This window comes from Mobula hypostoma, chromosome 10 (assembly GCF_963921235.1).
Source record: "Mobula hypostoma chromosome 10, sMobHyp1.1, whole genome shotgun sequence".
Classification (NCBI taxonomy): Eukaryota; Metazoa; Chordata; class Chondrichthyes; order Myliobatiformes; family Myliobatidae; genus Mobula; species Mobula hypostoma.
Window position 1 is genome coordinate 105,903,476 of NC_086106.1, and position 13,806 is coordinate 105,917,281.

General features: G+C 37.0%; 1 protein-coding gene across 1 annotated transcript in view; it reads left to right on the top strand.

Moving 5' to 3' along the window:
- pgk1 (phosphoglycerate kinase 1) overlaps nt 1–13,545 on the top strand; it is a 30,401-nt gene extending 16,856 nt beyond the window's left edge. The window contains exons 5-11 of the mRNA XM_063060990.1: nt 2,360–2,463; nt 3,515–3,634; nt 4,610–4,724; nt 6,311–6,490; nt 9,601–9,778; nt 11,695–11,793; nt 13,211–13,545. Coding sequence (XP_062917060.1) covers nt 2,360–2,463; nt 3,515–3,634; nt 4,610–4,724; nt 6,311–6,490; nt 9,601–9,778; nt 11,695–11,793; nt 13,211–13,251 — 837 coding nt within the window. The 3' untranslated portion in view covers nt 13,252–13,545. The remainder of the gene's footprint in view (nt 1–2,359; nt 2,464–3,514; nt 3,635–4,609; nt 4,725–6,310; nt 6,491–9,600; nt 9,779–11,694; nt 11,794–13,210) is intronic.
- Nucleotides 13,546–13,806: the final 261 nt, after the last annotated feature.

Consider the following 13,806-nt stretch of genomic DNA (forward strand, 5'->3'; position numbering starts at 1 on the left):
AAGTGCAATTACAAAGAAAGCAGTGCATTGCTTCTACTGTCGTAGAAGTTTGTGAAAATTCATCATGTCATGTAAAACTTTGACAAACTCCTATAGATGTATGGTGGAGGGTATATTGTCTGAATATATCATCTGACAATCCATTATGGGTAAAGTCTTCCTCATTATTGAGCACAATTGCATTGAGCTCTGTCGCAGGAAAGCAACATCCATCATCAAGTCCCCCCACCATTCAGGCCATCCCTCAACCATCTGGCTCTTGAACCAGAGGATATAACTTGACTCGCCCCAGCACTGAACTGTTCCTACAACCTATGGACTCACTTTCACAGATTCTTCATCTCCTGTTCTTGACTTTTATTTATTATATTTTTCTTCTTGTATTTGAACAGTTTGTTGTCTTTTGTACATCGGTTGCTTTTCTGTCTTGTGTGCAGTCTTTCATTGATTCTGTTATGTTTCTTTGTTTTTATTGTTAATGCCCACAAGAAAATGTACCTCAGGATTGTATTTGATAAATTTACTTTAGAACTTTAAGCTCATTCCTATTAATTAGAAAAATCTTCAGGAAAGTCCTCAATATCTTCCTGTTTTTAAGATTTTGTTTAAAAACCTTATCCAATATGTGATTTACTTGCAAAGCCTTTCTGTTTGAAATCTATTTTTTTTTTAAGTATGTTAGGTATAAGTTTAAGCCCTTATGCCTGAATGCCAGAAGTCACCAAAACATTGATACCCTTGATAAGGACTCATTCTGGAAGGTCAAGTAGTATCCTAACTCTTAGAATAGCATATATTTCTTGAGATAGAAAATCTCATTGGTTCCTTTGCCAAAATCATTCCAGATACAGTAATAACTTTTGCACTTAGACATGTTGACCTTTATAGGCTGACACTGGAGACTCTGAACTCGGGCTGAAAAGTCTGGAGTTGCTGCTGGGTGCTTGCTGCAACTTAATTTAGCCTACATATTGTTATAAATAGTTTTAACAAAGTTAGGCAGTGTGGTGATCTTAGCGACCCCACTCTCAAGATATCATCAGCTTATTTTTTCACAGCTTAATGCATGTGCACCCTTATTGTTTTTAAAATTGACCTACAAATTATCACTGCTCAAGATTTTTGGTGGAGGCTGTCTAAAGCTCTTAACATAAATGATTTAACCACCAGTGGTGTCCTGAAACACTGAAATCAGTTGATATGAATTGAAAGGTATTACAATTGGTTTTAGCTAATTCATATTAGAGTCTGGTTCCATAGGAACTTTTGAACCTCCACTATATCGCTAAATGACTGTACAGTTTCATTTGTAAACCAGACTAGCAGGATACTTTAAGCTAAAGCTTGGCAGCTGTGTTATGGCAGAGCCTTAATTCTTTCTTTATCTGCTAACCCACAAATACACTTTCCAGTAAAAGCCATTAAATAATCATCTGGAACATGACATTATGCTAAAAGGTTTTCTTTGTTAACTCTTTTATTGAGTATTGCATCTAAACCTACTACATTTTTCTAGTTATTGAATAAAATATGAAGGAATTTATAAGATATCCATATTCATTGTAATCAGCCTCATAATTCAACAGAAGATGCACAATTGGGTCAGATTCATAAGTTGTGCCTTTCAAAGCTGGGGTTTACTGATTTTGTTTTTTTTTAGTTACCATCAGCCACTTTTGCTACCTTTAATTGGTTTAGCTGCAAACTATATACAGTTAGCTGAGCAAGAAATGATAGGATTACTTTTGAGGGAAAAAGAGGAGTATTAATCTGAAGCTCTGCTTCCACTTCAGAAAAAGGCATTTATAGTTCCTATTCAAATGTGAAGAGGTATGAATGATGAATGTGGACTGAATTTCTTGTTAGAACTCGTGTTTAGTTAACTAGGCTGAATTTACCAGTGTAGCTCCTCCTCTTCAAACCTTTGTAGGTACTTGTAGACAATCTTCTCAACAAGAAAATGGTTAAAGAGAAATCATCCAAGTAGCTAGTTTCATGTAGGTATCTCCACTTTGGAATATCTGCACACTTTAAATACCTCTTTATGCTTGTAAATATATAGCTAGCAGGTTTTCCTAGATTATTGTGGGAATTTTCAATATATACACAGAATTGTTATGATACAACTTGCTGTTTTAAACTAGTAGAGATTTTTTAAAGTCTTGGTTAAACATGACAAAGTTGGATTACTATTGGAGTTCGGTTGCAGAGCATTTACCATAATAGCTTGAGAGTATTCCACTATCTGGACTGCTTGACCGTATTGGATATGTAAATGAGGGAAAGTGTACACACTTGAAGAGGGGAAGTCTTTCATTTCTCAACAATAACATTCTGAAATGAAATTAATCTTTTCCAGATAAAAGCAACTGATGATAAAGTTAAGTCTTTCCGAGCTTCACTGTCCAAGCTTGGTGATATGTATGTCAATGATGCTTTTGGAACCGCACACAGAGCTCACAGGTGAGCTGGCTGAATTGGGGTAGTAAGGCTGGACCGAGGAAGAATTGAAATCCATATACATAATGTGATTAGGTGAAGAATACCATATACGGTTCTGTGCAAAAGTTGTAGGCACGTTTATAGTTAAGAGTGTCTAACATTTTTGCACAGTACTGTAGTAATTTTATTTATTGCACTGTACTGCTGCAAAAAAAACAAATTTCATTACTTATGTGAGTGATGATAAACCTGATTCTGATATGGGTCTCTATTATGGGTCTCTATTGTGGACTGAGAGTGGGAAGGAGACAGGGAGAGGAGAATCATGGTTGAGAAAAGGAGAAGGGAGGGAGCGGGAAGCAACTGAGGGACATTCTATAGTGATCAATAAACTAATTATTTAGAATCAAATGACCTTACCAGGTGCCTCAGGGCTGGGTGTTTTTGCACCCACGGCACTCCACCCTCACCATTTCCAACATCCTTTGCTCCCGCTAGATTTACAAACTCGCTCTCCACTCCGCATTGACAAATACAGTACTGTGCAAAAATCTTTGACTCCCTGGCTATATATGTGCCTAAGACTTATGCACAGTACTGTATATTTATTTCATAGCAGATATTTTGGTAGATTTATTTCTTTAAAAGAACTTTAAGAAGCCATATGTAAATAAAATGGGAAGATATGTGGTGAATGTTAATTTACTTGTAGCTAAGTGTGAGGTAGGATGCTTTGATAAGAAATATCCTGAATGGGAGTAAACATAGAGCTGAACAATTTTAGATTTATAATTTTCTAAGTGATGGTAGGTTTTAAATGCCAAATGAATTTTGAATTTTATAGGTGGGTAATGACATTATTATGAATTTATACAAAACATGGATTATTTTACAGTTAGATTAGTCAATAGAAATCTTTTATGTATTTAGAAACAGATATAAATCTTTAACCATGTGTTGAACCCAGAGATCCTAACCCATTATATGCAAACTGCTTTTTTCCTATCTTATTTACTATTGTTCCTTTGACTGTAGGTGATTTACCCTTTTGCTATTTGTGGTTTTGTATTAGTTCCATGGTCGGTGTCAACTTGCCACAGAAAGCTGCTGGATTCTTGATGAAGAAGGAGCTTGAGTATTTTGCAAAAGCTCTGGAAAAGCCTGAGAGACCTTTCCTTGCCATTCTGGGAGGGTAAGTACCAAAACTGTGCAGCTATTCTGTATTTGATGTCTAAGAACTTTCAGAACAACTAGCATAGCTGCTTTGTGTGCTTTACTGGCATGTATCTTACCTTTGAAATAGAATTGAAAACCTTAGCACTGTTCCATAATCAGGCTGTGGAAATGTTGAATCATTCTTGAATCTCTAAGATTGATTTGATTTAGGAAGGAACAAAGTACCAATCTTTATGGTGTGTGTTGCAAAGTGAAGAACTGTATTGGCCTGTTTATACTATAATTAAAATATTTTGAATTCTTGCTTCATAGTTTGCATTGATAATTCTCTACAATGGACATCAAAGTATAATATATAAAACTTGTGCAAGAAATGCAGCCATATATAAATATGCAATATTAAAGCTTAAAGTACAATGTTCCTGCAAGAATGTCTGAGAAGCGGATTGCAATATAGTATTACTGTCACCTGGGGTCAGTGTTGTGCAGAAGAAAAACTTCCTATGAACCACAGGCGCTCTGAAGATTACTTCAATGTCAGTTCAAGGAGTGCCATTGGAATTTATGAGTGGGACATATCTTATGCATTCCAACTGGTAGAATAATGTGCATTAGAGAAATGCTTTTAATGCATTTAGTTAGACTATATAAACGTACATAAGAGTTACAACCATGATTGGTGCAGTGAAAAATATGAATCCTTAGAAGTTCAATTAAAATTGCATGTTTTTGAACAAACTTGCCATATCACTTTGTGTTTCCTGGTGGAAGATTTAAAAATACTTATTCCAATTAAAACAAGTGTTTGCAATACTGTGTTAATTAAGAGTTTGTTTGAATCAATTGAATTTTATCCTAGTGGAAATTTCCTTGTTCATTCAAGGTGATACCACTTTTCAGCACCACTTATTTGTTTAAGCAGAAGTTTAATGTAATAACATAAAACTTAAATTATGCAACTCAAATAGCTGTTTCTGTTACTGTTCAATAGGGCTAAAGTCCAGGACAAGATTCAACTGATCAATAACTTGCTAGATAAGGTGAATGAAATGATTATTGGAGGAGGCATGGCATTTACATTCCTGAAGGTCATTAATAAAATGGAGGTATGCTTGCCTACAGAATTATTGTGTGGTTCTTCCTTTTGCTAAGTTAAATGATGGATTTTGTGCAATAATTTTTCATTTATTTTTAATTCAAAGAAGGGTATTTTGTTAAAACAATTGTTCTTGCCATTTCTGGCTTTCATATTTTGAATTTATTTTTGGTAGTTCTAAGACCAGTATTTGATTTTCTGGCTCTTACCACCAATTTTTGAGCTTTGGTACATACAGTACTGTGCAGAAGTCTTGGGCACATGTATAGCCAAGAGCCTAAGACTTTTGCACTGTATATTGATCAAAATATGAAGGTGGCTGGGAAACAGAAATAAGAGTACTTAGCTTTGTATTAGCTCAGCAGTCTCAAGTGTTATTTGGTAACTGGAAAGACATAATATACAGTACTGTGCAAAAGTCTTAAGCACCCTATATCTTTTGCACAGTACTGTAGATTACAATTTCCTTGTCAGAGTCATTTGCAGTGAGTAAACCTTTAACTAGTTGAGTTACACCCTCATCCACAACTACCCTCTTTTATCATAGGTTTGTAATGTACATGCAATTCACTTTAGGAAGTTTCTATTGTGTCTTTTCAGATAATGAGTTTCATTATGTTGCAAAAAATGAAAGCTCTCATTACTTTTGCTAATATCTGTACTGTTTCCTAGCTGACTGTCCTGAAGCTGGATATTGATTTTCCATTTTTACCCTACTGAAACTCTTAAATCTCCCCTTAATTTTTTTTCTAAAGTTGTCACAATACAAAGCTGTTCAATTAAGCTAACTACAAGTCTTCAGAAATGAAATAATGTACATTGTTCGTGCTTTTCTTTGTGGAACAGATAAAGAAACATGACTTGTACTATTTATTGCAAATGGGTGAAGATTGTCCAGCAATCAATAAACTGAATAAATAAGATTTTGATCAAATCTACTATATGTATTTTTCTTTGTGTTTGAACCCTCCTGATTCATTACTGTTCTCCATTTTTAACTGTACGGCCCAGTCTGATTTTTCTTTAAGATGCAGTTCCATCCCCTTTCTCTTTGGCTCTGAATTATACATTTCTGCGGCTGCTATCAGGACCTCAGAGATTCCCCAAACCCCCACTGTATACCCTGGTGTTCTTGCCCCAGTTTATCAGTGTTTATTTTTCAGAAGATAATATTTATCTTAGTTCACTTTTTTTAACTTGTTTATGTGGTTTCTGTTCTAATCATACTACATTATCTATGGGTCTGACCTGGAGACCAGAGATGATAACAGCTTGATTCCTTGGTGTGAAAATAGGCACTGTTTTGGGGAGTAAGAGTTATCTTAAAATATGAAATTTGTTCTGTTCTGGCCTAAAATGTTATATGTATACAGTCCCAATGGACTTGCACTGTGATATTTTTCTTGACATCGATTATGGTGAAAGTACATTCACTTTTGTCCTTTTGTGAATTGAAAATCAGATCACTTATTCAATAATGCTGTTCAATAGTATCATGTGGCATTTTCTGTACATGGAGCTAAGAGTAATTAAAATCTCTGTCCACGACAGTTAGGGCATAGTGTGAAGGTATTATCACTTTATTTTCCTTCTTAGATTGGCAATTCTCTTTATGATGAGGAAGGTTCAAAAATAATCAATGACCTGATGGCCAAAGCTAAAAAAAATTCAGTGACCATCACATTGCCCGAAGATTTTGTAACTGCTGATAAATTTGATGAAAATGCCAATGTTGGAGCAGCTACAATAACATCAGGCATTCCTGCAAACTGGATGGTAAGTTAGTACTGTGGATTGTCCAAGGCTCCACAACATTATTATAATACATTTTACAGCCTCCATACAGCAAAATGAGTGTAGGGTTTCAATATTTTAGATGAGATAGACAGGTAAGAGAGTTGAAGGAGCTGTATTTCTAATCAGAGGGCTTGCTACAACCACACTCAGGACATACTGGAGGGCTCACCCACTCAGGCAATATACAGTAGGTAGAGCTCAGAAACTCCAGTCACTCAGATGGATTATGCTATAGTGTAGGTAGATTATGGAAAGATATAAAAGCAATGAAGTTGTCATAGTGGTAGACTTTAACTTCCTCAATATTGACTGGGATTTCCTTAATGCAAGAGGCTGAGATGGGACGGAATTTCTTCAGTGCATTCAAGTGAGTGTCTTGAAACAGTAGTGGATAGAGGAGAGGAGAGACCATACTGGACCTTGTTTCAGAAGATGAGCGAGGAAGGGTGGAGATCATATTGGGAAGAGTGATCATGACTCTAAGTTTCAAGATAGTTATAAGAATAAGTCTTGACCTTGTTGCAAAGTACTAAATTGGGGAGGACAAGTAATGACAGGAGGTAGGGGGACGTCATTCTGAGCAATTGTTGTTGGGCAAGTCCACATCTGACATGCGGGAGTTGTTTTAAAGACAAGCTGATTAGAGCTTGGGACTGACATGTTCCAGTAAAGAGGGAAAACAAGGATGAGAGGGTAGTGGAACCTTGGATGATGAGATAGGTTATGATTATAAAAGCAGAGAGAGCACTTGAGGAATATATAGATAGCATATATACAGTAGATATGGGGTGCCACGGTGGTGTAGCAGGTAGCACATCACTTTACAACACCAGCGACACATGACACTTGTTCAATTCCCATCACTGTCTGCAAGGGATTTGTACATTCTTCCCGTGATTGGGTGGGTTTCCTGCAGAAGCTCCAGCTTCCTCCCACATTCCAAAGATGTATAGGTTAGTAGGTGAATTGTCATGTGTGTGTAATCAGGTGTCGCTGGATTGTTGGGCCGGAAGGGCCTGAGATCACACTGTATTTCTAAATAAAAAGAGCTCGAGCAGGGGATAAGGAAAGTTAAAACAGGCCATGAAATGTCCTTGACAAGTAGTGTCAAGTGAATCTCAAAGCATTTTATATTTGCATTTAAAAACAAGATGATAACAATGGATAGGGTAGGACTACTAAAGGATAAAGGGAGGAAGTTTGCTTGGAGGGTGTGGATGAGGTACTAAGTGAATCTTTTGCGTTAATATTCACCAAGGACAAGGACATAGAAGATAGTGAGAGCAGTGTTGAGCATGCTAATATGCCAGGGCATCAGGTAGTTCCTGAATGTTTTGAAAAGGATCAAGGTGGCTAAATCCTTTGGACATAATGGGGTATGTCAGATTATTGTAAGAGGAGAAATTGGAAAGACCTTTCAAAAAAAATTTTTGTATCCTCACCAGCAATAAGTGAGGTCCTGGAAAACTGGAGGATAGCTGCTGTTGTTCCTTTTTCAAGCAGGGATACAAGGGTATTCCAGGAAATCTTAGGCCGATGAGACTCCTATCTGTGGTAGGGAAGCTACTAGAGAAAATTCATAGGGATAGGATTTATGAGTGTGCCCTGATTAGAGGCCATCAGCAAGGTTTTCTGCAGTGCATGTCGTGTCTTACAGATTTGCTTGAGGAGTTAGTGAAGGTGGTTGAGGGTAGGGCAGTAGATGGTGTCCATGTGGATTTCAGTAAGGCAGGGTCCCTCAGGATAGGTTGATCCAGAAGGATAAGATACATTATGACTTGGTAGTTTGGACGAAGAATTGTCTTGCCCATAGAGGATAGAGGGCAGAGGGCAATGGTGAAAGGAGGTTGTTTTCACTGAGGTCTGTAACCAGAGCTAGTCTGTGGGAATTAGTACTGGGACTTCTGTTATTTCTGATGCATATAAATTACATGGATAGAAATGCAGATGACACGAAGGTTGGTGGAGTAGTTTACAATGTAGAGTGCTGCCAAAGGATAAGGGACAATATAGATTAATTACAGATATGGGCTGAGAAATAGCAGATGGAGCTTAATCCAAGTGATTGTGAAGTATTATGCTTTGGGAGGTCGAATGTTGAGGGAAAGTATGCAGTTAATGTTAGGACCCTTAAAAGCTTTGATGTCAAGAGGATTCTTGGGGTCCAAGTCCATAGCTCATTGAAAGTGCCCATAAAGTAGATTGGATGGTAAAGAAGTTGTACAGCATGATTGCCTTTCTCAGTCAGGGCACTGAGTACAAGAGTCAGGAAGTCGTGCTGCGGCAGTGTAAAATTTTAGTTAGGCCACGTTTGGAGTATTGTGTGCGGTTCTGGTTGCCCCATTACAGGAAGGGTGTGGAGGCTTTAGAAAGGGTGTAGAAGAGGTTTAGTAGGATACTGGCAGGATGAGAGGACAAAAGCTATAAGGAGAAGTTAGATAAACTAAGGTTGTTTTCTCTGGAGTGACAGGTTGAGGTGAGACCTGAGGGAAGTTTATAAGATTATGAGACGCCTAGATAGGGTACATAGTCAGAATCTTTCTCAGGGTAAAAATGTCAAGTACAAGAAGACATGCATTTAAGGTAAGAGGGGAAAAATTCAATGTGTGAGGCAAGTTATTTTACACTGAGTGGTAGGTGGATGGGGCACAGGTGGAAGCAAATAAGAGTGGCATTTAAGAGGCTCTCGGACATTTGAAGATGTAGGAACTAAGGATCAAGTGCAGGCGGAATGGAATTTGTTTAATTCAGCTTTGTATTTGGTGCACACTTTGTGCTGAAGGGCCTATTCCTGAGCTGAGCAGTTCTGTATTCTATATTTAAAACAAATTGCATACCAAATTAATTATTGAACTATGAAGTGTATTATGTGGAAAACAGCTGTCATCTTAGCTAAAAGGAAATGCTAGTCAGTGGGTCAGGTAGCATTTGGAAACAGTTAATATTTCAGACAAAGACGCTTCACCAGAACAAGTGAATTTTCACTGTATCACTGTGTTGTGCTCCTTCCTTTGTTTGTGAATGAATGAAATGCACCATATCTATTTTGGTAAATCAGGGTATGATTTTTTTTTTCTTTTCTTACCAAGGGTCTAGACTGTGGTCCAGAGAGTGTTAAGAAGTTTGCTGCTGCTGTGGGACGGGCCAAGCTCATTGTGTGGAATGGTCCTGTAGGTGTGTTTGAATGGGACAAATTTGCCAAAGGCACCAAAGCTGTTATGGATAAAGTTGTGGAAGTCACCAAGCAGGGTACCATTTCTATTATTGGTAAGTAAAGTAGAATTTGGAAGTTCCTTAAATCTGAAAAGAAATCATTTCATTTTGAAGTCTTTATGAATAAAAATGGGGCTTTCTCTAAACTGTTGACTAGCTTTTACAATTTAATATTTAGATTTTCAAGTAATATAGTTAAAATTTGTAAAACTTAAAGTAACAGTAAAGTTGAATGCCAAGTGTGTTGCAATGGACGGTACTTTACAATATTTGATGTTTACTGTACAGAATTTCTTCAAAGAATTTTCTGTTTATTGGAATAAATTCTTCAGGCTACTTAATTTATTAATTACTGTTTTTCAATAGCTTTCAAAAGGAGTTGTGTCCCTGTATTTTGAGAGTGAATAACAAGTGAGATATGGGGGGTGAATATTTTTAGACCATGTGCTAAAATTGGTGAATCGTAATACAGCTGGCTGCCATTAGCTTCTTAATATCCAAAAAGTTGTAGTTCCTTGGAGATCATTGGACAGGCAGGAGTAGAACTGAGGGTATCTTCTGTTCTTTATCCCAGGCCAACTTCATAGTGCTTTCATGTGATGTCTGAGTTAAGTTAAATCACTGCAAATGTTCAGTCTTGCTGGCTGAGCAATTTTGCTGAACCATGGGAATACTATGATTGTAATTGATTCAGAAAATATAAACAGTTGTCTAATTATGTAATTTGAATAATGCAACCAATGTCGGAGATCTGAGTGGCGAGTTTTTCCACAAAGGGGGTGGTGGGTATATGGAACAAGCTGCTGGAGGAGGTGGTAGAGACGGGTACAATCACAACATTTAAAAGCATTTTTTTAATAGATGTGTGGATAAGAAAGGATATGAGCCAAATCAGCAATATGTAGATGGACATCTCGATTGGCAAGGACAAATGAGCTAAAGGGTCTGGTTCCATGTTGTGTAACTCTGATTCTTAAGGTTATAATTTGTGTCATAGTTAGTCTATTCCCAATACCATTGTCCTGTTATATCTTAAATAATTTGTAATTCTGTTTACATGCACATTGCCATAATATTTTATGTGGAGTGATTGCATGTTCCTCCTTTTGACACCAATGTGACTTAGCACCTTTGTGAAAATTGGAAATCTAGCAGGTATTGCTAGTACTCTGTTAGGCAGGCCTCGCGAAGAGGCTAGAATCCAGCAATGCTAAAGCTAGGTCTTCAACAAAATGTTCTGAGGTTGTCTCTTGGTGGGGGAAAAAAACTGTCCACTTCAAAAGGGGTATTCAAAGGACATGGGAGCTTGTAAAATCCAGAAGTCCCTAGCAAAGACTTAGCAAAGATCTTCAAATGAACAAATGATACACCAATTTAAATTAAATTCTGTGCTTTTTTTTGGTCATCAAATGAACTTCTCACAAATCAAATTGGACTGATTATGCCAGCACTGTTTTTTGTTAAGCTGTGATGCTGCTAATAGAAGGTGGTTGATAGTAATATTTAAGAGGCATTTAAACAGTGGTGTGAACAGGTATGGAATAGAAAGATGCAAACCATGTGCAGGTAGAATAATTAGTTTAGATTGGCATTCTGGTCGGAGCAGACATGGTTGGCTAAAGGGCTGGGATGTGGCGAAGCTAAATCTACATCCTCAACTATACTGTTCTATGTATTTAGAAAAGAAGCTGGCTCTCAGTCTGAACGGTATTGTATAAAAGTTAAGAGGATATCAAAAATAATCTTAGGAAAAAGTGTTTCCTACATTTTGTATTGCAATTCTGGCTGTGAAGGATAGGAAGGTTGTGTTAAAAGACATTTGGAGCTTATGGAACTTATGAATATATATTATTTCTTGAATGTTTAAAGAAATTCTACTATTTGTTCATTATTACATGCTTCGATAAGGTTTAATAGCTGTAAGAAATTAAATTTATCTTCTGTTTAAAACCATTCTTCAACTTTTGCAGGTGGTGGAGACACAGCCACTTGTTGTGCTAAGTGGCACACTGAAGATAAAGTCAGTCATGTTAGTACTGGAGGTGGAGCCAGTTTAGAACTGCTGGAAGGTATTCCTCCTTTCTTGTCTCTTTTGACATAAGTTTTCATCGTTGTCAAACCATTCAAAAGCTCTCAACATTATGAGTGCTGGCCCTGACATCTTATGTGGCTATCCAAAGAAAGTTCCTTTCGGTCTGGCTTTGTACTGATATAGTTTAAAACTGTACAAAAACAGAACGAAGTTCAACCTTGATGATAATTACATCTTTCAAAGTGATACTCATTCTAATGTCTGCACACTGCATTCTGCAACAGGACAAACTCTTTCACTTCATTCTGTTAAGGACTTAAAGCTAGTTTTCACAAAAGCAGCCAGTGAATATTTTTCTGAGAAGTATCTGGCTCCATACCATCAGATTGTGAGACAAACAATTATCAGAATTATTTTGAGTTTTTAATTGCATGATCCTTCATAGTTTTGAAAGCTGCTACGAATTTCAGCAAACTACTTTGGGTACTGAAATCCTATAGTAATTACTGATGGGTCATCAAAAAGAACTTAAAGTAGTTTGAAAACATGCTGCAGATGCTGGAAATCCAAAGCAATGTTCACAAAAATGCTGGAAATCCAGAGCAATGTACACAAAATGCTGGGGGAGCTCAACAGGTCAGACAGCATATATAAAGAGGAATAAATAGTTGAAGTTTTGGACTGAGACTGTTCATCAAGGCTGGAAAAGATAGGGGGAAAAGCCAGAATAAGAAGGTGGGGGGCAGGAGAATGAGTACAAGTTGGCAGGTGATAGGTGAAACAAGATAAAGGGGAAGGTGCATGGGTGGGGAGGTTGGTGAAGTTAGAAGGTGGGAGTGAAAGTTGGGCTGAAAAAGGAATCGAACAGGAGAGGACAGTGGATTATGGCAGAAAGAGAAGGAGGGGCATTGGGGGAATTGATGGGAAGGTGAGGAGAAAGAACAAGACGGGAGCCAGAAGAAGAATGGATAAAGAGAGGAGGAGTGGGAGATAAATTATCAGATGTTAAAGTAGTTTAGCTGCTCTTGTGATTTTAATGTTAAGGTTCCATATTAAAAGTGTAAAACCCCTTCACTTTGAGAATTCTTACCTAAAATATGTATATATGCAAAAAAAACCAGTAAATTATACACATTTTTTACAAAACAAAAGCATCACTGAGCCAAAAAATGCACTCAATGGCCACTTTATTAGGTACACCTGTGCATCTCATAAGTGCAAATGCAGTACTGTGCAGAAGTCTTAGGCACCTTAGATGTATGGATAAATGTTCAAGACTTTTGCACAGTACTGTGACAACTATTTCATTATCTATGAAAATAAGGAATGTAACATGTAGATATTCTTTGTAATATTAATACTGAAATTTTATTTGGCAAGTTTTAAAAAGTATTTCTGGAAATCCTCCTGACTCCTCCCATTTCTCTTCAACTTCTCTTGTTTTTCATTTATAGGTAAAGTTCTTCCAGGAGTTGATGCTCTCAGCAACATCTAAGAACAAATGAACAAGTTTGAGTTCCTCGCACACACACACCTGGAGTTTCATGCCTCATGCTTTAGACTGTTCAAAGTGTAATTGTTTATCTGAGCACTGAAGACCTCTATACCATTACAAATTTGTCTGATATTCCAAAATAGTTTTGATGTTGTCTATTTTCTGTGTAATCAGTTTAACTGCTGCATTGTTGAAGCAGCAGTACTATGTGAATATCACAGAATAAGTTTACGGTTATTGGTTTTACTGGAGCTAGACTGCAATGACTGCTGAATAAATAAACATGCATAAGCACTGGGCTGTCTTACTCACAAATTTCTTCTGTGGCCAGAACAGAGTTTGGATTTGTCCAAGAAAAGTGGAGGGGAGTTAAATAATGGTCCCTGACCTTAACACCTAGTGTATCATAGAATATTTTCCATGCCTGAGGCCATTTTTGTAAAGTTAAAAAAAATTCAGAATCAGGATTATTATCATTGTCTTATGATGTGAAATTTGTTGCTTCCCAACAGCAGTATGGTGCAAAAATATACAGTACTGTGCAAAAGTCTTGGG